Source organism: Lampetra fluviatilis, chromosome 8, assembly GCF_964198595.1.
Source record: "Lampetra fluviatilis chromosome 8, kcLamFluv1.1, whole genome shotgun sequence".
Lineage (NCBI taxonomy): Eukaryota > Metazoa > Chordata > Hyperoartia > Petromyzontiformes > Petromyzontidae > Lampetra > Lampetra fluviatilis.
In genome coordinates this window covers 15,550,125-15,577,580 of record NC_136282.1, presented here as the reverse complement: position 1 = coordinate 15,577,580, position 27,456 = coordinate 15,550,125, and the positions used below count along the sequence as shown (strand labels likewise).

General features: G+C 57.7%; 2 protein-coding genes across 6 annotated transcripts in view; one reads left to right on the top strand and one right to left on the bottom strand.

Annotated features, from left to right (window-relative positions):
• The window catches only part of LOC144933950 (olfactomedin-like protein 3), an 82,305-nt gene extending 77,321 nt beyond the window's left edge, over positions 1 to 4,984 (bottom strand). Inside the window, exons 1-2 of one of the 4 annotated variants that reach the window (XM_078859296.1) lie at positions 4,897 to 4,984; positions 3,156 to 3,405 (exon numbers count right to left, since the gene is read on the bottom strand). Coding sequence is in view for 1 of the 4 variants with exons in the window: in XM_078859295.1 (XP_078715421.1) it covers positions 3,244 to 3,327 (84 nt within the window). In the remaining 3 variants the exon portion in view is untranslated. The remainder of the gene's footprint in view (positions 1 to 3,155; positions 3,406 to 4,896) is intronic. The other 3 variants (XM_078859295.1, XM_078859299.1, XM_078859292.1) reach the window with 3 other exon arrangements.
• LOC144933949 (synaptotagmin-9-like) overlaps positions 4,296 to 27,456 on the top strand; it is a 51,581-nt gene continuing 28,420 nt past the window's right edge. Inside the window, exons 1-3 of one of the 2 annotated variants that reach the window (XM_078859289.1) lie at positions 4,296 to 5,003; positions 13,988 to 14,597; positions 16,199 to 16,964. In XM_078859289.1, the coding sequence (XP_078715415.1) occupies positions 4,853 to 5,003; positions 13,988 to 14,597; positions 16,199 to 16,964 (1,527 nt within the window). In that variant the 5' untranslated portion in view covers positions 4,296 to 4,852. The remainder of the gene's footprint in view (positions 5,004 to 13,987; positions 14,598 to 16,198; positions 16,965 to 27,456) is intronic. The other variant, XM_078859290.1, reaches the window with a different exon arrangement.

Below are 27,456 nucleotides of genomic sequence, written 5' to 3'. Positions count from 1 at the left end.
CGCATACACACACACGCATGCTGTTACACCACGCATACACACACACGCATGCTGTTACACCACGCATACACACACACACGCATGCTGTTACACCACGCATACACACACACACACACATGCTGTTACGCCACGCATACACACACACACGCATGCTGTTACACCACGCATACACACACACACTGTTACACCACGCATGCACTGCGATACCACGCACCCACACCGCTATTATATTCTATTTCGGTTTTATATAAGACCTACGTCGCTATATCACACACACAAAGACAAATATCCCCCGTATAGCCATAACAGACTGTTGGGGCAAGTGCTGTTATCGAGCACCTATGAAGGCCGTCACGGCACACGAGGGGGTGGGTGACCAGCACCACGCTCGGACGCCTTTGTCTCCCCAGTGGCGATGTTAACACAGCGCACCAGGTACTCATTTGAGGCTGAGTCGACCTAGGGGAGGCCCAGGACCGGATCAGATAATCGTCACTGGTGTTGGTCGTGAGCGGGAATCGAACCCGGGTCGCCAAGATCGTAGCGCAACGCGCTAACGGCTACACTACCGCTCCCCGTATATTACATAGACACACAACAACACACATACACACACCCTGCAATACCACACACACTCAATGTCACACATGCACACACCATATACTCACACACCACTATACCACACACACACATCCCTATACCGCACACACACGCCGCTATAACACACACACACATCGCTATATCACATAAACACTACAATGCCACACACACACAATGCCTTACACATACCGCTCTAGTGCGCGTCAACTCTATTGCCGTGCTGAGCTAACACACGGCTCCGCAGTCGGAATGATTGCGATAACCCATCTGTTACGGAGCCGAGCGCGCTCACAAGATGGCAACTCTTCTCTCGCCGGCTCCGTCTCTCGCTCCCTCCATACGCTCCTCCCCCCTTCCACAGAGAGCCCGGGTCGATGCTGGGACATCCACGGCGCATCGCGTCCGCGTGTCCCCGGCGCGCACCCAAACCCACGCGCCTCGCACGCACTCGCATCCTCCTCTCTCCACTCCACCGCACATCACCACCGCCTCTCTCCCTCTCCACCGCACCGCGCCGCACACCACCACCACCACCACCACCTCTCTCTCTCTCCACTCCACCCCGCCGCACTCCACCGCACACCACCACCACCTCTCTCTCTCTCCACTCCACCCCGCCGCACTCCACCGCACACCACCACCACCACCTCTCTCTCTCTCTCCACTCCACCGCGCCGCACACCCCGACACACACGCCCGCGCATCTGTATTGATCAGCGAGCCCTGAACTGCAGGCTGTGGCGAGCGACGGGTGAAGCCCACTCATTTAAGGACGCATACAATGCAATGTCTTGCACCAATCTCCCTCCCTCCCTCCACGCCCGCAGCCAGAGTCGTCTATTTGTGTTTGCCCGGCGCACACTGCTGCTGGTTTTTGTTTTATCGAGCAAGCGGCTCGTGTACAGGGAGGTGATTTGTGAGATCATTGCATAAGGCGCCCATCCCGAAGGGACCCGTGGCGGTTGGGCATGGGCGAGATGGAGGGCAGGGTTGGTGGATCACGAACAGATCTGTAATACAACTCCCATTATCCCGCTGCGCTGGCTGAATGAGAGGTGGCCCATAGATGAGAGTGCAACCAACTGATGATTAAATCTCTCCGTGCCCAGCGCTGATTGTGTTGTTGTTGTTGTTTCTCTCTCGTGTGCTTGATGGTGGTGGGCAGCGGTAGTGTAGTGGTTTGCGCGCTGCGCTACAAACACGGCCACCCGAGTTCGATTCCTACTCACGGCCACCAACACCAGTGACGATTATCCGACCTAGTCTGAGGCCTTCCCTAGGTCGACTCAGCCTCAAAGGAGTACCCGATGTAATGTGTAAATATCGCCACTTGGGAGACAAAGGCGGTCAGGTTTAGTGCTGGCCACCCACCCCCTCGTGTGCGGTGCCGGCCTTCATAGGTGCTACAAAGATCTTTTGCGAGTGATCTTTGTCTGTGGTAGTGGTGAGTTTTCTCTGGACACTCCGCTTTCCGCGCGCGTGCAAAAACACGACCGATGGTCAAACATCCCAAGGCCGACAGAGCACGCTCGGCCGCCTTTGTCTCCCTAGCGGCATTTTTACACATCGCACCAGGTACGGCACTCATCTAAGGATGAGTCGACGTTGGTGAGGCCCAGGAACGATTCATATAATCGTCAATGCGGTGTTGGTGTGCGTGAGCGGAAATCGAATTCGTGTGTCGCTGGGTTCGTAGCACAACACGCTGACCGCCACACTACCGCTTCCCATCATCAGCACCCCCACCACCCAGCCCCCCCACCACCCAACACCCTCACCACCCAGCCCCCCCACCACCCAGCACCCCCACTACCCAGCCCCACCCACCACCCAGCCCCCCCACCACCCAGCCCCACCCACCACCCAGCCCCCCCACCACCCAGCATCCCCACCACCCAGCCCCCCCACCACCCAGCACCCCCACCACCCAGCCCCCCCACAACCCAGCCCCACCCACCATCCAGCCCCCCCACCACCCAGCACCCCCACCACCCAGCCCCACCCACCACCCAGCCCCCCCACCACCCAGCCCCCCCACCACCCAGCACCCCCACCACCCAGCCCCACCCACCACCCAGCCCCCACCACCCAGCACCCCCACAACCCAGCCCCACCCACCATTCAGCCCCCCCACCACCCAGCACCCCCACCACCCAGCCCCACCCACCACCCAGCACCCCCACCACCCAGCCCCACCCACCACCCAGCCCCCCACCACCCAGCACCCCACAACGCGCATGGACCCGGTCGCGTGTGCGCCGGTCTGCAGAGTGCGGAGTGAGCGGCGGTGACTCCGCGCCCCCAACTCCCCTCCCCGTGCCGCTCGCTCTGCCGCTGCGGCTGAGCGATCGCGCGTCTCACTCGGGTCCAGTTCGTTATTCGCGTGGGGTTCCAATTCCAGGGCGGGAGGAGGAACCACCGCACTGCAAACAAACACGGGCGGACACACGCCTCCCGTGCCACACCGCATCGCCTTCAAGCCAAGCAGCGCTGAGCCTGGCTCGTCATTGTGTGTGTGTGTGTGTGACCACCATCACTAGCAGCGAAGCGCTTGCCAGGTGTGGTAGGCGTGCGGTTTGCGCGGTGTGGTCAGGTGATGGCAGTGCCGGGTGTCCCCGTGATGCTGGGCTTCCTCAGGGTGACTTCGGTTTTCTCCAAGACACGAAGATGAACTCTCATCACGAACGGGATTGGCCAAACATCCAGACGTAGCAGGACCCTCTTCATTGGAGTTTCGAGACTCAGAAAGGCTCTTCCTCACTGCCATCACCACGATCCCCGTGTTCTCATTTAGCTGCCCCGCGTCTGTGGTTCGGGGAGGGGGGCGGAGGAGAGGGAGTGACAGGAGAGAGGGGGGGGGTGGAGGGGATGAGAAGGGCGTGAGAGGGGAGGGGGTGAGGAGGGAAGGAGTAAGAGCAGAAAGTGAGAGGGGGTGGGGTGAGGGATAGTCGGGGTGAGAGGGGGTGGGGTGAGGGATAGTCGGAGTGAGAGGGGGTGGGGTGAGGGATGGTTGGGGTGAGAGGGAGTGGGGTGAGGGATAGTCGGGGTGAGAGGGGGTGGGGTGAGGGATAGTCGGGGTGAGAGGGGGTGGGGTGAGGGATGGTTGGGGTGAGAGGGAGTGGGGTGAGCGATGGTTGGGGTGAGAGGGAGTGGGGTGAGGGATGGTTGGGGTGAGAGGGGGTGGGGTGAGGGATAGTCGAGGTGAGAGGGGGTGGGGTGAGGGATAGTCGGGGTGAGAGGGAGTGGGGTGAGGGATGGTTGGGGTGAGAGGGAGTTTGGTGAGGGATGGTTGGGGTGAGAGGGGGTGGGGTGAGGGATAGTCGGGGTGAGAGGGGGTGGGGTGAGGGATGGTTGGGGTGAGAGGGAGTGGGGTGAGCGATGGTTGGGGTGAGAGGGAGTGGGGTGAGCGATGGTTGGGGTGAGAGGGAGTGGGGTGAGCGATGGTCGGGGTGAGAGGGGGTGGGGTGAGTGCTTGGGGACCCGAGTTTTGGATCCAGGCCGAAACTTGGCGCGTCCAAGGGGAATGACTCGGGGCATATAATTGAAGGGGTGGGGGAGGGAGACTCGGGGGGAGCAAATCTCTGAACGTGATAATTACATAACACACCAAATACACTGACATCTCACACAACGCGTGTGTGCGCACGTGTGTTATCGTGAACACCATTGATGGGCTGGGGGGGGGGGGGGCCGCGCTGTGATTTGGTTTCACGAAGCCACGGGGTTTGCCACTGAGAATGAAGCGTTCAACACAGCGCGTTCCGGGCGCCACAAACACGCATGCGCCACGTGCGCGTGTACGTGCGTGCGTGCGCGTGTACGTGCGTGCGTGCGTGCGCGTGTACGTGCGTGCGTGCGCTCTCAGAGCGGAGGAGGGCGCACCCCAAACGCACGCTCTTCCCGACGAGCGCATTCACAGTCGCGTGCGGCGGCGGTGGCGGCAGCCGCACACCAACATCTTCATCATCATCATCATCAGGACCATCATCATCAGGACCATCATCATCTGCACCGTCATTATCAACACCAGCAGTACCAGCAGCAGCATCATCACTGTGAGCACGCGACGCACGGCGTAAGAGACGCAGGGCCGTGCATCGGCGATGGAGTCGCGCTAAGGGAGAACACCCTTCCAGCGGAGACAGGGGAGACACGCGCGGAGACTGGAGGAGGGAGGGGAGGAGGAGGAGGAGGGGGGGGGAGCAGCTGGAGACGGCGGGACGGGGACAGCGAGGGAGGATGCAGCGCAGAAATGCCTACAGACTCGGAGCCCGATCTCTGTGACAAGGCGCTCACCATCGTTGCCGAGCTGTGCTTCAAGGGGGTCGTGTTGCCCGAGCGCTGCCAGGACTTCGCCCCGGTCCTCCCGGAGGACCTCTTCCGCTACCGCCAGGAGGGTGCAGGTAGGGGAGGTGCGGGCGGTGCGGGCGGTGCGGGCGGCGTCGCGAGAGCTGTTCGCGGATCGCTCACCCGGGCTCCCTCGCCAATCGCTCAGCCGCACAGATTGTCTGATAGCGGAACGGAGGGACAGGGAAACATGCGGACGGACAATCACACATACGGACACATACACGGATACACACACGGACATACAGACGAACACGCACACAGACGGACAAAAACGGACGCACGCACAGACACACACGCATGCGGACACACACACCGACAGACACGCAGACGGACACACACACACACGGAAACGCAGACGGACACACACAGACAAACACACAAACGGACACGCGGACGGACATACACACAGACAGACACGCAGACGGATTCACAGAGACATACACACACAGAAGGACACACACACACAGACAGACGGACACGCACACAGACAGACGGACACGCACACAGACAGACAGACGGACACACACAGACAGACAGACACACACAGACAGACGGACACACACAGACAGACGGACACATACACACACAGACAGACAGACGAACACACACAGACGGACACACACACACAGACGGACACACACACATAGACAGACGGACACACACACACAGACAGACGGACACACACACAGACAGACAGACGGACACACGGACAGACAGACGGACACACAGACAGACGGGCACACACACATACACACACAGACAGACGGATGGACACACACAGACAGACGGACACACACACACAGACAGGTGGACACACACACAGGCAGACGTACACATGCATACACACAGACAGACAGACGGACACACACACACAGACAGACGGACACACACATAGACGGACACACACACACACACACAGACGGACACACACACACAGACAGACGGACACGCGCACCTGCTAAGGGCCGACAGTGGCTAGCGCTATCGGCGTGAGGCGCCGCGAAGAGGGATCGGCCCCGTCGCGGCTTCTGCTGACAGTGCGCACTGCCGTGGCACTCGCCCCCACCCCAACCCCTCCTCGTCCCTCGGCCCCCCGCGCCGCTGCCGCTGTCACGATGCCTGCAGCAGCAGCAGCGTGATGAGTGCCGCTTCTTCCCCATCGTCATTAACGAGCGGCGGTTCTGCGCCCGCTCGCGAATCTCCGCCACGCGAACTGCACTCGGCAGCGGCAGCGGTTACTGACAGAGTCGTTGGGTTACCGCGCCACCTGGACCCCGATGATTTGTAAGATAGACATCATCACGGGGATAGCTTCTCCCCTGCTTCATCACCCCCCCACCCCCTCTTTCCACCTCGTCATCTCCCCCCCCCCTTCCTCCTCATCCCTCCTCCCCAACCCTGAAACACTTCATCATCGACACGCGGAGAAACCCACACCGCTGTCGCGACGAGCGCTGGAGCACGACGACCACGACCATGACGACGACGAGGAGGAGGAGGTCTCGCGTGCGGGCTCCGTGCGCACGCCGATGGCGCAGTGGCGGTGCCTGCCGGGGCTCTTCCGCTTTCATTGGAGCGGCTCTGTAATTGCCGCCGCGTGTTTTCCTTCGCAATACTCTCTCGAGCGATCGTGCTTGCGTCCTCTTCACAGACACAAGGACACACATCCACCGTGTCGCCTTAACTGGCTGTTGGGGCCAGTGCCGTTAGCGGCCAGCTATGGTGGGGGGGGAGTGGGTGGCCAACACCATGCCCGGCCGGCCTTTGTCTCCTTCGTAGCGACGTTTACAGACCGAACCAGTTACTAATTTAAGACGTACACACACTGACATGCACACACACACACTGACATAGACATACACACACAAATCAATATCTTATTATCAGTGCCCCGTGGATGCGTCTAATGACTCTTAACACGGCCGTGAGCGCGCACGTGCCTGCTCGCCACGGCCTGACGTCACCCCGAGCTTATGCACGCCTGCCCACTCACCCCCACCCGAACTCTCCACTCACCCCACCCAGACTCCCCACTCACCCCCACCCAGACTCCCCACTCACCCCCACCCCAGCTCCCCACTCACCCCCACCCGAACTCCCCACTCACCCCCCACCCGAACGCCCCACTCACCCCCACCCGAACTCCCCACTCACCCCCCACCCGAACGCCCCACTCACCCCACCCCCACTCACCCCACCTCCCACCCGAACTCCCCACTCACCCCCCACCCGAACTCCCCACTCACCCCCACCCCAACTCCCCACTCACCCCCCACCCGAACGCCCCACTCACCCCCCACCCGAACTCCCCACTCACCCCCACCCAAACTCCCCACTCACCCCCCACCCGAACGCCCCACTCACCCCACCCCCACTCACCCCACCTCCCACCCGAACTCCCCACTCACCCCCACCCGAACTCCCCACTCACCCCCCACCCGAACGCCCCACTCACCCCACCCCCACTCACCCCACCTCCCACCCGAACTCCCCACTCACCCCCACCCGAACTCCCCACTCACCCCCCACCCGAACGCCCCACTCACCCCACCCCCACTCACCCCACCTCCCACCCGAACTCCCCACACCCCCTTTGTCAAATTCACCCCCCAACCCGCATCCCCCAAAGTCCTCCACGTCGCCCCCCACTCCCCCCACCCACTGCTGTGACATCGTCCAAAGGACCGCGAACTATTTTTTTTCATATTGGACTCGTGGGGCCATCCAGACGCTGAATCCAATCAATGTAAGCAATGGGGCATCACCGTCATCGTCATCCTGTTCTAATCACCATCACGAATCATCATTTGTACTCTGATAATAATCATGACCGTCATTGTCATCATCATTCCTACTCTATCGTCGTCATCATCATCATTATCAGCCTCCACATTCGCATGATGATAATCATCACGAATTAAATCATCAGCTGACTGAGTGTCATCACCATAACTCGCATCATCCTTACTATCATTGCCATCATCATCATAATATCGACTATCATAATCCAGAATCTCATCGCGATTTGGAACACCACGCTCGCATCGTCGAGGACCTCACTCCACGTCCGTATCCACGAACGCGTGCAACTCGGTTCAGAACAACGAGGGGACCACGTGGGGCGCAGAGAGAGAGAGGGGGGGGGAGACCACGCCAGGGTCGCCTCATTCGTGGATGGAGGGTTCGTCATTCGCAGAGCGGTTCAGTATTCATCCAACAGCCGCGCCACTCATTCTCAAGACTCCTTTCAGATTGGGATAGAACCTTTACAAGTCTCTCTCCATGGATCACCACGAAGGATGTAACTCCCGAAGAAGCTCCCCAGCACTCGGAGCGAGGCGTCGGACATCGTGCCCATCAACGCGCGCCACGACACGAAAGCGCACGAGGATCTGAACGGCGGCAGTAGCAGCACGACCGCGAACGTCCACGCAGCAGATTCGATCCTTTATTCAAAGCAAGCGAGGGGCGGCTGAGACGAAACATCGAATTTCACCTGGGTAAGGGTCGGCAGTCAGGTTTATACATCCCCAGTAGGGTCAACGACAACGCACAGGGTAGAAATGGCTGGCAACAAAACGTCAGTCGCTTTTTTTGTCGCGGGCTCGGGTTTTGTTTCATATGTTACCATACTTCACTGCGTCGGTCAGAGCGGATTGGTGAGGGGATGGGGAACGGGGCGGAGGGGGGGCAGGTTCGGGTCATCACCTGCCACTGGTGTTAGCCGTGGCTAACACCAGCGGGACCAGGTTAATCACACAACGCGCTAACCAATGCATCACCCATTAAATAATACAATACGTTACTATAAATAATGTAAAGCATCACGCGAGTGAGAGAAAAAGAAGAAGTTTATACACAGAAAGTTTTAAACCGAGCGTAGATTCCACACATGGTGAATATTGCACGAGGCACGTTTCAGCATCACTCGCGCTCGGATTGACCAATCACAAAGGGCCCAATTGGCCTCCAACCCCGGCCTGGGAGGGAGGGGAGCCGGTCCCCACGCGATGGACGTTCGGCCAATTCCCCCCGTGCGTATTTGTGCGTGTGGGACGGTACCGGAGCACCCAGGAGACAACCCGGCAGCCTGCACACGAGGGGACAACTCAGCATGCGCCGACGATGCATCGGATGAGTCTTGTACCTACTTGCTGCACTGTAATGTCCAGGCCGCCGCCCCGGCTTATCGGGATCACATGACAACAACTAATTCGTGCGTGGAATGCTGATATTCTTCCATTGCCCATTATCATCATCATGCCAATTATTAAGTCAGCACAGCCTCGCTGAGTCTCAAGACTCGGAAGGGTCCTGCCACGTTGGGGGATATTCGTCCGACCCCAGAAGGAGAAGGAGTGAGAGTTTGGCGTCACGTGTGAGGAGGAGACCCAGAAAGCCCAAAGCCAACCCGGCACCGCGCCGCTGTAGACGACGGGGAGACACCCGGGACTTGCACCTCCTGGCCACCATCTCGCAGCAGCCTCACGCCCACAACACCTGGCAAGCCCTGGTGGTGGTGCTGGTGGTGATGGTGGTGGTGGTGGTCACCCATCCAAGCGCGAGCCAGGCTGAACCCTGCTTAGATGTCGAGATTTCGCCAGACGGAGCGAGTGCTCGTGCTCGGGAGTCTGCTCGGTACTCGGCGAGGGAATCGCGAGGCCAGATTCTGGTCACTGATGGTGACGCCTCCACGTTACTGGCGTCGTCTCATTACTTATTCATCGATGCGCGAATAATTCAAAGAATTATACAGCCGGAATAACCCCGCAGCTTAACACGAAACGCATTAGCAGATGTATAATGCATGCGGGCCCGGTATCCGCCACACACACGCTTACCCACACACAAACACATACACAAAGACAAGGGTTCCCAGTATAGTCTTAACAGACTTTTGGGGCAAGTGCTGTTATCGAGCATCTGTGAAGGCCGGCACGCCACGCGATGGGGTGGGCGGTCAGCACTACGCCCGACCGTCTTTGTCTCTCTAGTGACGATGCTCACACATCGCAACATGTACTCATTTGAGGCTGAGTCCACCTAGGGGATGCCCAGGGCAGGTTCAGATAATCGTCACTTGTGTTGACCGTGGGCAGGAATCGAACTTTGGAATGCCGGGTTCGTGCCGCAGCGCGCTAACCGCTACGACACCGCTCCCCACAACAGATACGCACAACCGCATCCACGAGCGAAAAACATATACGCGGATCTAGATCTCACGTGTGGCCATCGAGGGTGTTGGGGGAAATGTGTTTTAGCCACCACCCTTTCAGAGCGGCACGGCACCACTACTCGGGAGATGATGTGGCTTGCAGAACCAGTCTCGCCCGCCTTTGTATCTCCCGTGCAGATATTCGCAAGGTGCTTTCTTCGTGGGGCTGAGTCGACATGGGGCCCGGGAACGACTTCTGATAGCAGATGGATGTCCTCGCAGATGTAATCAATATCAGCCAGTGACTCGCTGCCCGCAGCCCCAAGATGTTGCGTTCGGTCTGATACCGTGGTGACGTCTTCATCGACTGACAAAGGGAGCGCGTCTCCTGCCGTGCGGCGTGCACCTGGATCGAGATCCTTGTCGTGTCTCTTGCCGCGTGCGTGGACAGCCCCTCTCCTTGTCAGGCCACCACCGCCGGATGATGCCCCCCCCCCCCCGTAACGTCGTGAATGTCCCGGCGGGTCACGTGATCGTGACTTGGCGCTGGTCAGTACGAGATGGTGAAGGCTCGCCGAGAGAGAGAGAGGCACATGGCCGTCCGTGGGAGCATAGCAGTTGAGTACAACTTAGGGATATTTGCTGCACTGCCCTCCGATGCCCACAACGTCGGCCCTGCAGCATTGGCAGCAGCCGATAAAAACAAACGGCCTGCTGTGCGTGGTGTTCACTCCGTCGAAGCACCATGCAGGCTGAACCCCGCTGAGCTGTCATATTGATACTTAGACAACCTACTTTTGTTTGAGGGTTTAAGTCCTTCCCGTGTACAAACAGGCTCCCGAGATCCGGCGTGCAGAGTGATCTGGCCTGGCGAGAAAGGGACGGGATGCTACGTCCGCAGACCGCGTGCGATGGGAGACGCATCCCTCGTTACTGTACTTCCATTGACCTCTCAAACACTCTGTAATGATTGGCCGCTAACACCGTAATATATAAAGAGGACCGTAGAGCTTGGCCAATTGTTGGCGCGGATCACCGTGTGGCTGCCTCTGAGTCGTCCTCGCTCTATGAGAGTGGCACGAACGCTGTGCGGGGCTTCACGGGTGGAAGTTATGTATTGTTATTATTATTATAGCTGTTCGTCGAGGGGGAGTGCAGCCAGAGCCTACGTGGCGGCACAGCTGCAGGGCCTCTCTCCAAATCAGTCGGAGCGAGGACATTCTCGCCAGATCTTGTGAAGTTAGGCAGGCTGGAGCCAGCAGAGGATACTGCTTCCAGGGGCCACCACCGCGCAGGAAGAGAGGTGCTGCAGGCTGCAGCGCGCCTACGCTGGCAGCAGTTCATCAACGTGCATCGCTGTGCTGTTCTTCTCTGCGCCGACGATTACACTCCCTGACTTCAATCTTCTTCCCCCCGCACGCGCCAGCCTGGTGAAGTATGGTCAAACAGTGTGCCACACGAGGCCGTGCGTGTACACGCACATTTACAGACGTGGCTTCCGTGAAACGTGTTTACTTTGGTTGGGCTAGGGACGAGGATCACCTCTCGTCGGTGATTCTTTCGTGAGAATGTGACACCAAGGGAAGGGGCACCACCTAACGACGTGGGGCTCGGGTTGTCCATAGCGACCCCCCTTTGGCGTAAAACTCCCCGAGCGGGATGATGAGACTGAGAGCAGAACCGTGGGGGGGGGGGGGGGGGGGCGTCAACTGGCGTAGCTAATGCAGAATCTGGCAGAATGAAAGAAGCGATGGCGAGCAGTGGTGGTGGAAATCAACGACATCGTCCGTGATGACCTTTTAAACTCTGAGAGCCCTCTCCAGCCACCCAAGGAGGGGCCTCTTAATGGGAGGGGGGGGCGAATTCGGTGCTCGCGGACTCCCCATGAAACCGCAGCTGCGTCAAGGATCCTAGTCTACAGGCGTAGGGGAACGGGTGGATTTGGTCGGGGGGAGGGGGGGGAGGCTTTGCGGGGGGAGAGACGGTGCGGTGTAGGGGGTTGGGGGTTGGGGCCATCAATCATCGCTGATTGCGGCTTAGCGCGAGCCGGCGCCTCGTGCTCGCCGCTGTGCGAGCGACAACAAAGCGCACGCGGGGTAACGTTTCGGTACTCCCACCTCTTCTAGCAAGCCCACTGGGCAGCGCGGGAGAGTAGGCCAAATACCCTCGAGAGGAGCTCCCCAGAGCTATACACCGATAGTGGAGGCCCATGGACCGACAGTGGCACGTTCGAGAAATTGCTTGGCTGCGCCTTCATCTTTCGCTGGACAATTTGCAGCAAAATCCGTTGTCACGCAGAGCTCAATAAATGCAGTCTGGGTCGGCGAGTCAGAACACATTCACGTAGCCGGCACACCACATCTAGTATGTGTCTCGTCATGGCTACCAGTTCACGTTTGCTACACCGATCGGCCGGCGACGAGGAGAATGAAGACGTGGCTGTCTCCCTCCGCCCCGTGCTCATATTTAAACGCGCGCGAGATGTAATGCGGATTTGCGAGTCATTTGGGTCACAAATCCGACTCCCCCCCCCCCTCGGTCCTCTCTCCCTTTCTCTCCCTCTCCTCTCTTCGCTTCGTCCTGTCACTTCCTATAGCACACCCCCCCGCCCCAATCTTCAATTTAATCGCAGGACCGTGGTCTTCGAGCCTTACACAACCCGATCTCTCTGATCCCCGCAGCGCCACCCCCACGCCCAGCACCCCCCCCCCCACAGTATTCCCCCGATTGCACAGCGCCCCTCCCTCGCCGCCTTGCCCCATGCACCCCCCGCCCCCCTCTGCGTCTCCCAGAGCCAATCTCTGCCCACACGGCTCGTGCACAGGCGACAATGCCATCATCAGTTCCAGCGTTGTCAGTCTCTTCGAGTTGTCTGTATCTCTCTCTCTCCATGGCTCTCTCCGTGCATCTGTGCCTGTCCCTGTGTGTCTCTGTTGCTCTCTCAGCCTTGTCTATCTCTCTATAACCCTCTCCGTCTCTCTGTATCTGTCTATCTTGCTTCGTGTGTGTCTCAATGGTTGACTTTCGCGGTAGCTGGCTGTGTCCTTCCGAGTCTCTGCATAGCCTCGTTTTATGTCTCCCCCCATATCTTCCTGCGTGTTTCTATCCGTGCTTGTCTATCTGCCGCTCTCTCTCTATTGCCCCCGTCTGGCTGTCTTTCCATATATCTCCATGCCTGTCTTGGTGTCTGCTTTTGTCTCTCCGTGTCCTCTTCCCCCATGCACTCAGGGACCCACGTTGCGTTGAGACAACTCTCGCCAGGAGAGGACCAGGCCCTCTGTATGATGTACGCTTGCAGGACGCTATTTAAATTATTATTTTGATGCTCAAGGTTTGACGTCTCAATATTTCACGTAACACTGCTAGGAACTGGCTTGGAGTCGGGATTAATTGGCATAAGGCACTACCACGAGAGTATAAGTCGTAACTATCATGAGGACAAACTAAGGCGATATGGATGTGGCATGCCAACAATTCCGGGGACATTGTACTGGAATGTTCTGGCTGAAATTAAGCACTGATGGTGGTGATAATGCTAATAATGCCCCATGATAGTGATGATGTTAAACATGGTATCATGATGGTGGTGATTTTAATACTGTAGCATGATGGTCATTATGATGTCTACAGAGATGCTCACTACATTTCTCGGTGCATGGAATGAATCGCCCTCTGACCAAATCTGCCGATTGGTTCAGCGTGAAAGCGGCCCGCTCGCAATCGCAAGGCTGTGAATTCAAATCACCGCCCCCCCCCGCCCCCGTCAAATGAATTATGTGGATTTTCCACATCAATCATGTGAAATCACTGCATTTTTTTTACCCAAATCACCCAAAATGTGCCGCCCTTCCTCCCGCCCCCTTACTCTCCCATGCACCCAAGACGTGTCGGTGAGCCTTCTGGCCGTGGTGGTGACGCTATGTGGCGTGGCGCTGCTGGGGGTCTCCCTGTTCGTCTCGTGGAAGCTCTGCTGGGTGCCATGCCGGGACCGCGAGCGGGAGGCGAGGGCCGCGGCGGCCGGGGCTGCCCGCTCGGCGCCCTACTTGCCGCAACAGCTGCTGGGCGCCGCGCCCGCTCTCGACGTCAACGGCCTCGAGTACGAGAAAGCTCCTCGTGCCGACGACTCCATCGTGGGAGGGCCTCAGCAGCAGCAGCAGCAGCAGCAGCCGCCGCCGCAGCAGCAGCCGCAGCCGGTTCTGCAGCAGCAACCGGCACAGCAGCCGGTACAGCAGCAGCAGCATTCGACGGAGCCAGAGCTACAAGCACCCGCCGAGGCCATGGTCCGGATGAGCCACACGTCTCCAGATATCCATGCGAGCGGGAGAGACAGCAACCCCGTGGGACAGCAGCAGCAGCTGCTGCCCTTGCAGCCGTTGCAACAGCAGCCGCAGCCGCTGCCGCCTCCGCAGCAGCAGCAGCCCACGCCGCAGTGCCCACAGCCGCAGCAGCGCGCGGTGCAGCGGCAAGGGACGGACCAGTCAAACTCGTCACGGTGAGCAGCAGGCACGGCACGCAAGGGCAGCGGGGGCAGTCCGAGGGAGATTTGGGGGGGGGGGGGCAGTGCCCACGGGCAGAGTTAGGCGCCATGCGAATGTGGAATTTCCACCGCCGGTTCAGTGCCGCTATTCGAGGTGAGTGCGAGTGGAGAAAGTCAGGTTAAAGGTGCGGCCCTGCAATTACTGGCTCACGCGACTGCTGGCGAAAGACCCTCCACTCGATGGCAGTTTGGCCTCCTCTTACACGATGGTTGTACGTCTTGGAAAAGCTGAACACCCACACTTCACCTCACGACCACACGCAACGTGCCGAGTCGTCTAGCTGAGATGAACCCATTCATGAATGCCGGGTGGACAGAGGCCGTGGGGGTAGGGGCGGTGGGGAGATGGATTAAAGAAACTTGCCCCATTGTGATTTGAAGCTTTCGTGACTGCAGGAATCCATACTCTTTGGTTCTTTCGGTAAAGTCACGTAGGTAGAAATAAAATAAATTTCTACCTACGTGACTTTACCGAAAGAACAAAAGAGTTTGCCCCATTGTTTCAACTGCCGCGCCGCCAGATCGAATCGAAACGGGGACCTCTGCATTGCAATTCTGGATCGTGCCACGAGTCACACCGCGAGAGGCGGGGAGGCAGTGGGTTCATTCTTCTCTAAACACTGCGCGGCGATGCTCACGTCGGGGCAATTATAAGATGCTCGCTGAACAACGCTCCCATCACGGGTGACAAATTCGCGACACGTGCTCGGCGTGTTTACGCGTGAGTGGTGGCGTTTACGCCTCCGCAGAAGTCTCCGTGAACGTTTACCGGGAGAAGTGCCGATTACGGGAACAACACTTCTTCTACTGTCTTCTTCTTCTTCTTCAAGCTGATTACGCGAGGTAGATCGGTTAATGAAGTGAGTGGCTTTTGCGAGCTCTCCAAAGCCCACGCGAGCGTTGGAGGCGAGGGCGCCATGGTTGCCCTCCCTCGCCTTCTAAGTAAAATTCCACGGTGCGTCCATGCGTGCGAGAGTGCGAGCGCGTGAGTGTGCGTGGGGAGCCTCAAACGAGTGCCTGGTGCCGTGTGTAAAACATCGGCACTGCTGGAGCCGAAGACGGCCGGTCGTAGTCCTGGCCACCCATCCCCTCGTGTGTGCCGTGACGGCCTTCATAGGTGCTGCTCGGTAACGGCACTTGCCCCAACAGTCTGTCGGTCTAAACCCGGTAAGCACTGCTGTGTTTGCGTTGTTGTGTGTGGCGTGTGTCCAAACATAACACGTGGGGGTCTGTCCCGTGACCTCCTGCCAGCGAGCCGTCGACACTGCACGTGGCCCACGTGTTAAACAAACTGCGCGTTACCTCTGAGTAAGCGCGCGCTGTGGGGACGTCGCTGTCACTTAGTGGCGAATGGCGGCTGCTATTATTATCCATAATTAATCCGACTTGTTTGCCCAGGACAGCCTCGCTGGGTCTCTAAACTCCTTTTCAGGAAGGTCCTGCTAATTTTTACGTAGTAAGTAGACTTGTTCAGATTTGGCCGTGTTGCCTTTACCCCCTGCCCCCTCCCGTACAAAACCCCACCGTGCGCTCTCGACTCCCCGCGCTCCCCGCAGTCCCAGCTCCATCCGCACGCTGCTCAACCGATCCTCCCGGAGCGGCTCGGAGAAAACTGCTGCGGGTGGGGCCAGTGACGGCGCGGCCGTCCCGCAGACCAACACGCTGGGCCGCATCAAGCCCGAGCTCTACAAGGCGCGCCCATCCGTGCCGTCCGTGGGCTCCGTGGCGGGGGGGATCGGCGGGGGAGTCGTCGGGATCGGCGGAGGAGTGGGCGGTCTCGCTGGCGTCGGCGCCGGCGGCGTCTGCGTGGAGGAGGCCGGCACGCAGCTCGTCCCGGCGGCGGGCGTCGGGGACGCGGGGATCGTCGGGATGGTCGGCGGCGTCGGCGTCGGCGACGGCGCGGACCCGTGCGAGTCGGGCGACATGAAGGCGCCTCCGTGCGGCCGCATCAACTTCCAGGTGCGCTACGACTACGAGGGCGAGCAGCTGGTGGTGAAGATCAACAAGGCGGTGGACCTGCCCGCCAAGGACTTCTCGGGCACGTCGGACCCTTACGTGAAGATCTACCTGCTGCCCGAGCGCAAGCGCAAGTACCAGACCAAGGTGCACCGCAAGACGCTCAACCCCGTGTTCGACGAGACCTTCCAGTTCGGCGTGCCCTACAGCGAGCTGGCGAGCCGCCGGCTGCACTTCAGCGTCTACGACTTCGACCGCTTCTCGCGGCACGACATCATCGGCACGGTGCTCGTGGACAACCTCCTAGAGGCCACGGACCACTCGCGCGAGACGTCCATCTGGCGCGACATCGAGTTCTCCAGCACGGTACGCGCGATGACATCCCGGGGGGGGGGGGGTTGGTTCCATAGCGCAATTTGGGTGCAGATTTCCCATCAACTTCCGATGGGAGTCAGCGCCGACCAAGGGGGTCGTTCGCTGAACGTGTTTTGTGTAGCGCGCCACGGGGCTTCCATCCCAGCCGGGTCTCTCTGGGTTGACATCCAGTATACCACGTCTCGCTGTGGCTGTGGATACTACCAGTCACGTGCCACCTACTCCAGGCTACCATAGACCCACAAAATATTCAGCGAGAAATCAACCCCGCCCCCGTGATAATTCCGGGTGCTCCAGCAAACACACCGAATACTGTGTACATGCAGTAAGAGTGAACACTCAGTACCAGCAGTGGAACTGAGTATTCCGCACAGTGACACTAAGGGCTTTAGTGACACTAAGGGCTTTAGTACAAATACAGGGACACCTAACTCCCACAGTCTCCTCACTCATAAATTAAGAGGTGCAGAATTCTGATGCCAAGTACACTCGCAAATTGCTTCATTGGGAGAAGCACGGCAACAATCGCCCCACCCCCAGCCTCATCCTCCTGCCTCGACAACTTTGCACGGCCCTCCTGGAAAGGAGCGTCGAGACTCAGCGAGGATTTTTTCTGAGTTTATTCACGCGGGGTGACGACGAGCACTCCGACTATAGAGCACCACCGAGCACTCCGGCATTGTAGGGGCATGCTCACCCGCTTGTACATCACCCGTCGTCTGGCGGCCTCAGCACGCACCGCGAGCTCCGCGATCTGCCTCCGCTGGTCACGTGTCTCCGTCTCCCTCTCTCGCACGGGGACAACAGGGGCAGCCCTTCTCCCCTCGTCTCAGTCCCAGCTGCGTGCGAACGTCCTCCTTTGAGCACAGTTGGCTAGGTACGGTGCGAAAGAAACTCAACATGGATACATAAATTCTGATCTGCCAGGCATCGAAAAATGTAGCACCTCTTAATTTACGATCCGTTCAGAAAAAAATAGGAGAGATTGTCTTATTATTATTGTTAATCATGATAACTGACAGCTCTGTCAGCCTACTGCCGGGTGAAGGCCTTTCATCGGGGTTCAAAGGTCACGTTTATTTGATTCAACCGATGAAAGAGACCAGGATGAGTCTGATTTACAAGAGTGACCTGGGTCGTTTTTGGTCATACTTCACCACACTGGTCAGTCCTCGTTGGTAAAGGTGAGGGGGGGGGGAGTAGGGGGCGTGCCCGGGACAAGTGCAGATAATTTCTCGCCACTGATGGTAGCCGTGACCTAGAATCAAACTCAGACCGCCAGGTTCACAGCGCAGCGCGCTGCTAACCGCGGTGGCACTACGCCACCCCTTCTCCTATTATTAACATTTGCTATGATATTAAACGGCACCGAGGAGATGGCTCGGCATCAAAGCCAGTTTCTCTAAAACCTCTGGAGGATTGTGACACACACACACACACAATGTCTTGCCTTCAAGCGTAGGCAAGCGTCAAAGGAGATTTAGGAGAGACCGAACGATGCTGCGCGTCCCCCAGGGTGAGAGGCGAGCCCGCAGTGGCACTCTGGCGTGTGGTTTGCAGAGCGAGGAGCTTTGGAGATTACCGTGGTCTTTTTTATATTTTAAGCAAAAAAGGGCCACTGTTGGGGCTGTCGTTTTCCAAAGGAGACCCGAACTTGACAAATCGCCGGCGCTCGCGAGTCTCCACGGGGCGGCGGTGCCAGGGGACGTGCAGGGGACGGCATCAGAATCTGAGAGGCGCCGCGGCTGCTGCCGAGAATCAGTGAATGCGCTTCGACGAGATTGTTCACACGATCCTTTTCAGAATGGCTTTTAATCAGGATGCTCCTATTGCGTGTTTATTATGCCTTTTATTATACTTTTGAGTTCATTATAATGTTACGTTATTGTTTTAAATGTATACTTCTTATTGATCTTTACATTGCGTCAGTCGCTTTTATTGTGCCCTGTAAGGCACTTTGCATTGCATTGTTTGCACGCATTGTGCCGTGTAAGGCACTTTGCATTGCATTGTTTGCACGCATTGTGCCGTGTAAGTAAAGCTCGATGATTTGATTGCCGGCACGCACGAAGCATCGCGCCCTGAAGTTCGACGCCGGGATAGGGCGCGGCGGTGGCAGAGGGAATGTGAACACGCAGACGCGAGCACTGGGCAAAACAACCACCACCACTAACAACAACAACATACTACAACAACAAACTACAGCAATAGCCATTCGCCGCCAAGTGGCGGTGATGTCACCGCGACGCTTGTGCCAGGCTAGGTGCACTTCGAGGTCACGTCAAGTGTGCAAGGTTCGCTACCGGCATTGATGTCACCAGACCGGCCCAGGTGTTATGTTAAAACTGACTGAGATGACTGGCAGATGCACCCGCCTGGGCTGCCCACTGCGCAAACTCGCTGCGCTTTCAGTCACCCGGCGCTCTGCTCGTTGTTGTGAGCTTCGCTACTCCACCCTCCTCGCATGAGAACTAACGCGACAGCATATGCACTTCCACGAGCGAACATAGTTTAGCGCCGATGTACACGAACTCTAGCACAAACACTGACACCGACCCACGCACCAACGCCAGAATATTCATATCCATCCATTCAGACGCGGAGAGGATGGTGGGGAGGATCGTGGGGATGATGGTAGGGGGGGGGGGAGATTGTAAATGTTAATGAGTTAAGTTCGACCCCCCCCCGCCTCCATCGCCCCCACATAACTGAGCCATACGAGCATTAAACAAACAAACATATCCAGGGCGCGAGAGAATAATGACGCGCCCTGGATGGTATCTGTAGCGCGGGAGAAGAGACAATCACATGCTCAATGCGCATCGTCGTCTGATTTGACCTTCATATTATCATAGCAGGAGTATTAATAATAACGGAATGATAATGAATCAGATTACAGAGATTAATGACAGCGGGAGACGTTCGTCGCCAGAAAGAGCCTCAGTGCTGGGACAAAAGCGCGCTTTGATTTGAGGCGGCGCCGTCCAGCTCACCGTGCCAGCCTTTCTCACAAAGAGGAGGAGGAGGAGGGGTGTTGGAAGAGAGAGCGGCAGGGCAGCAGAGGGAGAGGGCCGCTGTGAGAGCGAGGACCACGCCACTGAACGTGACTGTCGCCTGTGTGAGCCTCGGCCTCGTCTGTGAGCGAGCCCGAGACGAAGAGGCAGGCCGCCGGGTGGCTCGCAGGTCAGAGGCGTTGAGTCGGTTCCGCTGGGGGCCTGGGCTTGAATGCGTCATTGGTTAAACCGGGTTTACACGTACACAGACAAGAGCATCGTGTTACATTTAGTTCTGCAGTCAAATTGAGCAATATCACAAATCGGAGGATACAAAGTATTGCTTTTACTGTCACGCGACAAACATTATTCACGCTGGCAGAACGGATGGGAAAGCGCTGCCCACATGCTCCTGTGTGGACCCGAGATCACTGAAAGGAATCTCAGAAGTAGCTCTGGGATATGCACTTCCGCGCGCCGTTCTTCATCACGACGGGTCGCGCTGCTTTGCGAGACTTTTCGAATGGAATCTTCGTCTCGTGACGACGCGATGTCGAATGCACACTCGTGTAGAGCCCCGGGGGTGGGTGCGGGGGGAGGTGGGAGGACAAACGTTTAATGAAAGGCGGCTCGGGCAAGTTTCCCCAGCGGTGCCTCAATCGCGGACTCATCGGGCTCACCGACATGCGCGCACGTGTCCCTCCGACGCCACCGCCGGGCTGATTGGGACACGGCAGTGAATCACCGCGAGTGCTCGAGGTACCGCGGCGGGTGGAAGACGAATATCGCTCTCCTACAGCGAAGCCTGGGCGGTCGCTTTATTGCTTCACACTTAAATGTCAACTCGAAATAAACGCGATCCAGAAATGGCTCTAACTGGGTGCACCGCCACTCCTGAGTACTTTAACTCGCGGAGAGCGCGGCGGTGAGCCAGAGCGCGGGCGAGGAGTGCTTCCTCTTGGCACACTCACTCACTCGCGAGCATAAGTGGCATAAAGTGTGCGGAGCTGTTGAGTGCGTCGGGGGTGGAACTTTAACCGAGCCCCCACCCTCCCCATCCGCTGGCCGGAGGAGGCCCCGGTGCCAGGACACGAAGACGAGCTTCATTTGGATAGCGGACGCATTTAAATGTATTAAATGTATCGCACCGTGGCCCCATCCACGCCAACCCTGCCACACTGCCGAGTGGCATAGACGTGTAAAGTGAGGAGGTAGGGTTGCTGGATCGCAAAGAGATTATCATTTGCGTTAGGCCGTCGACCGTCACCGCCGTGCAGAGTTCGCGTGGCGTGTGGACGGACGCGTCGTTTGTGCAATCATCCTAGAGACGTTGTGGCCTCACGGGCGTGGTCACAAATGCGATCTCCATCAGCCGCATCGGCCGATACCTTCAGTCCCCAGCGATTCGGATATGCGGCGTCGTGTTATCATCCTGCGTGAAACGTCGTAGAACGAGAGGGCTCAGCCGTAGAGTGAGCGGCTCGCGCAACGGGAAGGTTTGCGAGTTCAAATCCTGGCTAAGGGTTGACCCAGCCCATCATCCATCCATTGTCGATAGCAATTAGTATCGCTTTGTAGGTAAGTTGCCGTTGGTTCGGGGCTGTTACCCGGAGATTATGTACCACCCCAAAGTTCATCACACAAATACAATCAGTTTAACACGGAGGCTTTCGCGACCAGTATTATTCATAATAAAGGTTTTTGGGTGAGATCGCGTTATTTATAAATGTGTCGCAACCCTCCACCACCCGACACGGCCAATCAGTAACAAAAGTTTCACGTTGACAAAAGACAAAATAGTTCACTAATTTAGCCCACGGGCGTGTTGAAGAGTGAATCCACAACATTTACAATTTGAGTACGACGTTTCTCTCGAAATTACATCCAGAATCTTCGGGGGATTTGCAAATCGATTCTAACGGGGGATTTGCAAATCGATTTGCAAATCGCCCGAAGATGCTGGATGTAATTACCAGCGGGGACTCTGTACCCCGCGACCTCCCCCCCCACCGCTCCCCGCAGCCTCCAGCCGCTGGTGGCCGCGGCGAGCCCCGCCATTGATTTGTTGGCCGTTGAGAAAAATGGCAAATTTCCTCCGCCGTCTTTTTTCACAGCTGTTTGTTTTGTTCGCTGTTGTTGTTGTTGTTTGGTATCAACTTGACCGGTGACTCACGACCATAACTGACCTCCCCCCCTCCTCCCGACTGCTTGTATGTTATGGCTGCGTTCAGGTGTGTGTGCTTGTGTAGAGACAATCACTATTACTGCCAGCAATGTTGTCCTGGTGAAGATGAAAGGTAAAGGCGCGGCCCTGCAACGGCTCGCCCACGTCACTGCTGGTTGAAGGGCGACCACTAGAGGCAGCTCTAGAGAGCCCCATTAGTGGATACATTTATCTATTTTCCCACGTCGCACGAACCGCCTTGCAGACGGTAGGTGTCCCCGCAGTTTACCCCACCACGCGGCACACCGAGTGACTGACGGCGAACTCAGTGACGCGTGCTGGGTGGACACCGTTTCCACTTCCGCGCCCGGGGGTGATTGAACTTGCGACGCCTGGGATAGTGAACTCGATGTGCGTAGCTCGCCGTAGCACCACGGCTGCAATGGTTGTTGGGTCTTCTCAATAGACTCTGGGACAAGTTGCCGTCACTCGATGCTAAGACAGAAAAACATCTACATCGCGCGCACACGCACACACGCGCGCACGCGCATCAACATGCACGCGCACACACACGCACACACACGCACACATACACGAGCATGCACATACACACGCTGAAGCTGTCAGAGCTGGACGCATCGAGATTGCCCGGCCACACACTACAAGGTAGTTAATATGTTTCAACCATTTTTTTGGCAATTCAATTAGACTGCCTACCCTTGGGATTTTTCTCGTTTTTAATTTATGCTTACATTTTAATAGCATTCTTATTTACTCCGTTTACGAGTTACATTTATTCCATAACAACGGCTCGGTGAGCTACGTTTGGCGGCGGTGGTGGTGATGATGATGTTGAGTGACCGCATCAAGCACCCACAGAGCACGGCCCACGTGTACAGCTCAACAAGACCTCTCCTAATCAAACACCCACTCATCCTGAACGGGGCCAGAGCGGTGGCACGGTCGTTAGCGCACTCCGTGATGAACTCAGACATTCAGAGTTTGACACCTGGCATTGGCTAACAACCCACACTGACCAGCGTGGTGAAGTATGGTGTAGACAAAAAAAAACACTCGTCACCAAAAGGCTCGGAGAGGCCTTTAACCACCAGTGGATCGATACCAGCGCGTACGTCATTCCGCATGTCATAATCACGGCTGATAATGATGACGATTGCATGCAGTACATTGTAGAGGCGGTTACAAATTCACTGCTGGATGAGGGCCTCCCCAAGCCGGCGCCACTTCGCACTATCAAGCGATGGTATTAATCCACCTCGCACCTGCTCTTCACTCGAACTATTTAATCGCTCTGTATTCATACGTATATATATGTATTCGTATTATGCAATTCAGCGGGTGGGGGGGGGGGAACTCCAGGAAGTACAATTTTCACTGTTGCACAAAAACAAGACCGTCTGCCACGGCGCGTGATCATCGGCTGCCTCCACGTGCCTCACCAATAATTATCATCCCAGCACAGAGGCCCACGCAGCGCCGTCCGGCCCACTGCCCTCCACAATGGCCCGCTGTGCTCGCGGAGCCGAGGAGGAGGAGGCACCTCCTGACCGGGCAGTGGAGCCACGTTGATGGACGGGGTTCTACCATTCGGTTGGCTTCAGTGAGGGGAGGAATGTTCACCACCAGTGGTGGGAATTCCACATGTCTATGGCAGGGGGCAGTGTCTGCGTAGCATGGCCACTGAAGGCAGGGTCTATTGTATTGGATGTCAGGCAGTTCGCTTGTCACTGGAATGAGCTGGGTTGACTCGACCCTCCCTGTCTGTGCATTTTCCTCCGATTCTACCTGATTCGGCTATCAGCGACGCGTCATTAGACGAAGCATCCTTGAGATCTCTGGCAGAGCAATGCAACCCTCCTCCGCGTTCTAGAACAACGCACGGAAGCGGACAGCACAGAACTCCTTCGGAGATCCCTTCATGTGACCTGTAATCCACACAGTACGGGAGAAGCCACTTTCCCACCCACCTGTCCCTGCTACGGAGAGTAACGTCCGTCACGCGACAGTATAACCGGTATTTAAATCCTCAGAGCTGGAATGGAGCCAAATGTCGCGTCGAACCAAATTGAAGGTGATGTGTGTTTGTGTGTGTGCGGTGCCGTCATTGGTGGTGTCGCCGAGCGCCTCTGCCACGTCAATCATCGTCGCTGAGCGCACGACCGTTACCACCGGATGGGAACGCCGCAAACGCCTCAAGTTTAGGGCCGAAGGCGCCGTGATTATAATCGCAGCGCCGACCCCGCTCGGTCGCTTGCCGATCACGACTGCGGTCCCTTGCCGCAGATGTGAAGTCTGAATGACATTGGTAATGGGGTTTGGCTGTTTGTTGTTTGTGGAGAATGACGAGTGTTTGGCTCACAGTCGCCTACCCACTGAGCATTCAGGCGGTGCGACTGTACAGGGGCCCACGGCACAGGCAGGGCCGAGGCACCGCGTGAGCTACAGGGCAGGTCATCAGAGAGGGTGGCGGGTGAGTGCGTGGGGGGAGCTAATTCACGACTCGCGCCAGGACCCCGAGCTGCCTGCCACGCTCGCTGGGTTTCGGGCGTCTTCCCCTCGACTCCGTCGGCGCTCGGCACTTTCGTTTTGAGCAGTCTGACACGATCATATTCATGGCTACATGAGAAACACACTTTGCTGGCTGACAGGATGTGACGTCCGCACGGTCGCGTGCAAAGGACGTGCAGGCTGCTTGTATTGATGATAATAACAACAACAACAATAGCAACAATTTACAACGCGCACATTTTCATGGAAAGGGAATTTCCAGTCGTGACTCGGAGGCTCTGCGGAGCGGGGCTCAGGGTTCCTCATCATCATCGTCATGGAAACAGATGAGGTCTTCACAACCAGCTGTCTTAAAGGTCGCGGTGGATGTGATGCTGCGACGTGTCGCGGTGACCCCGCGTGCGCCGAGCCAGCCGCGGGATGTTCCCGAGCCACGTGGCGAATTAATTGAGTGTAAAGCGAGGAGACTTCTCTACCGAGGGCACCTCGCCACGACAGCCGCAACGCCACGGCCCGGCATCGCCTCCCCCGCCCCTCCCACCCTACACCGCCCAGGGGTGGTGGTGGTGCTGATCCGTGAAGGGCCCGCAGCAGAACATTTATTTGGAGAGCCCTTTCTTGATTCATAAACTCTCGGCGAGATGAGAGGGCAGGGGATATGGAGACGAGAGATGGGGACAAAAGGTAGAGTTGCAGCGAGATGAGAGAAGGGAAATAGAGACGTGACAGAGATGGAGCGAAATGAGATGGGTGTAGACTCGACGCACAGATGCAGTTAGCTGAGAGAAGAGAGCCGCAAACAAGGTAGGGATGACATTCATTAACTTTCCGGCAATTAGCGTGTTGTGCTTATTTACATTTTAATTACGAGTTGGCATTTGGGGCAGCTCTCTTCCCTCGTGAATCTGGGGCCTCTTGAGTCACGTGGGGCCCTAAGCGTGAGCCTCGTTTACTTGAGCCGAGCCGCCGCTGGTCAATGCGGGAGGACGCTTGAGTTGTGATGGGGGGGGGGCTACCGGAGTTTGGGGACACCCAGGGACTCGTCCCTCGTGCTCCGTTGCTTTGAGCGGCTGCGTTGAGGTCCATGGCTGTGACCTCTGCTGGGGGGCAGTGGGATTGCGGGAGGGGGTGATGAGAGAGAACCCCGGGGGGAGTGTTGGGGGGGGGGGGGGTGAAATTGCCAAAGTGGCAGGAGCAGACAGAGGAGTCGCTGAGAATGAAGAGCCGCCGAGACGCTGGAGCGTGAGATGAGATCACCTCGCACAGTCGTTGTCACGTCCGCTGGGGATGTACTGCGAGAAATGTAAGGGGGGGGGGGGGGGGGGGTTCACGTGAGTAAAATAAAGGATGCAGAGTGGGACCCACGATGAATACGAGCCAAGCGATAATCTCTCACCTCACAACATATTTGAAAATAATCGATCGTTATAAGGAGCGTAACAATCTATTTTCATCGATTCAATACTCGATCATTAAATCGCCAGGAATGCGGCCGGCATCGGCAGCTATGCAACGGTGAGCCTGGACAGGGATTGGATGGGCAACCTCCACTCAAGTAGCAGGCGTGGCGGGCAGCGGATCGAGTGCGTTATGAGCAGCAAAGGGCAGTGCAACAACATGCTTCGTTGTACTCTACGTCTATGCTCCCGTGTCTATACTTCCCACATTTACCAACCCGCACTGGCCAGCATGGCCGAGAATCGTCAAACAACGCCCCCCCCCCCCTCCCCCCGTGATCCGCATGGCAGAGGGAGACGATCATCCAGCAGTAGAGTGACAAAAGGGCTGCCACATTTACACGAGATCCTTGGAGAGAGAGAGAGAAACAAATCGTGGCGGGGTTGGGGGTGGGGAACGAACGACCGCACTGGATGGAGCAAGGAAGAGAGATCAGCCAGAGAGAGGAGAGAGCGAGAGGATGGGGGTGGGGGGGGGGGTGCATGTGCAGAGGGGGGGGGGGGTGCATGTGCAGAGGGGGGGGGGGGGGGGGGTGTAGGGGCCGGCTGGGAGCGAGGCGGTGCGCGGGACGAGACGGAGGAGGCAGCGACAGCGACACGGCCAAGGGGGCAGCAGCAGCAGCAGCAGCAGGTCGCGCGCGATCCCGGCCAGACAGCTCGGGCGCTAATCGCGTCACTCAGCGAGGACGACGCCAAGTTCACGCCTCGTGGGGGGGGGGGGGGGGCACCCGGGCAGAGGGGCGGGGTGGGTGGGGGGGTACCCGGGCAGAGGGGTGCGAACTGCTGAGGGATGCGCGGAGCACGCGCGGTGTCCGCTCGCTCCCGCAGAGAGAGAGCGACTCGGAGGCGCGAGGAACTGAAGACGAGTGGGGAGGCGGCCCCACTCGATAAGCCGGCGCCAGCAATTGCCTCAGCTCTGCGGTCCTCTGCATATTAAGGTTTTATTGGCCAGTTAATGAGTGTTTACATGCGAGAGGAAGCCGGAGCACCCAGAGAAAACGTATCCGTGCAAGGGGGAAACACTCTATCACATACAGCCGGAACAGGTGTACTGCCTTCTCCTGGCATGTGACCCACCAACCCTCGCCTCCACAATGCTGGGTGACCGGCCACGTTCCTGGCAATCACCGCCCAGCTGCCCGGACGCCACGTGGTTCATGTTCTCACGGCGCCCAAGTGCGGCCCCTGCCTGCGCCAGGTGGGGTTAGAGCTGGTGCCAGGAGTGAGACTGCGTCTGAGAAAGGTTGAAACTCGTAAGTGGAGAGTAATTCGCAAGCGGTGGCGTTCTATCTGCCCGTTAAAGCCTGCCCATCATAATCGCAGAGTCCAAGCGATCCCTT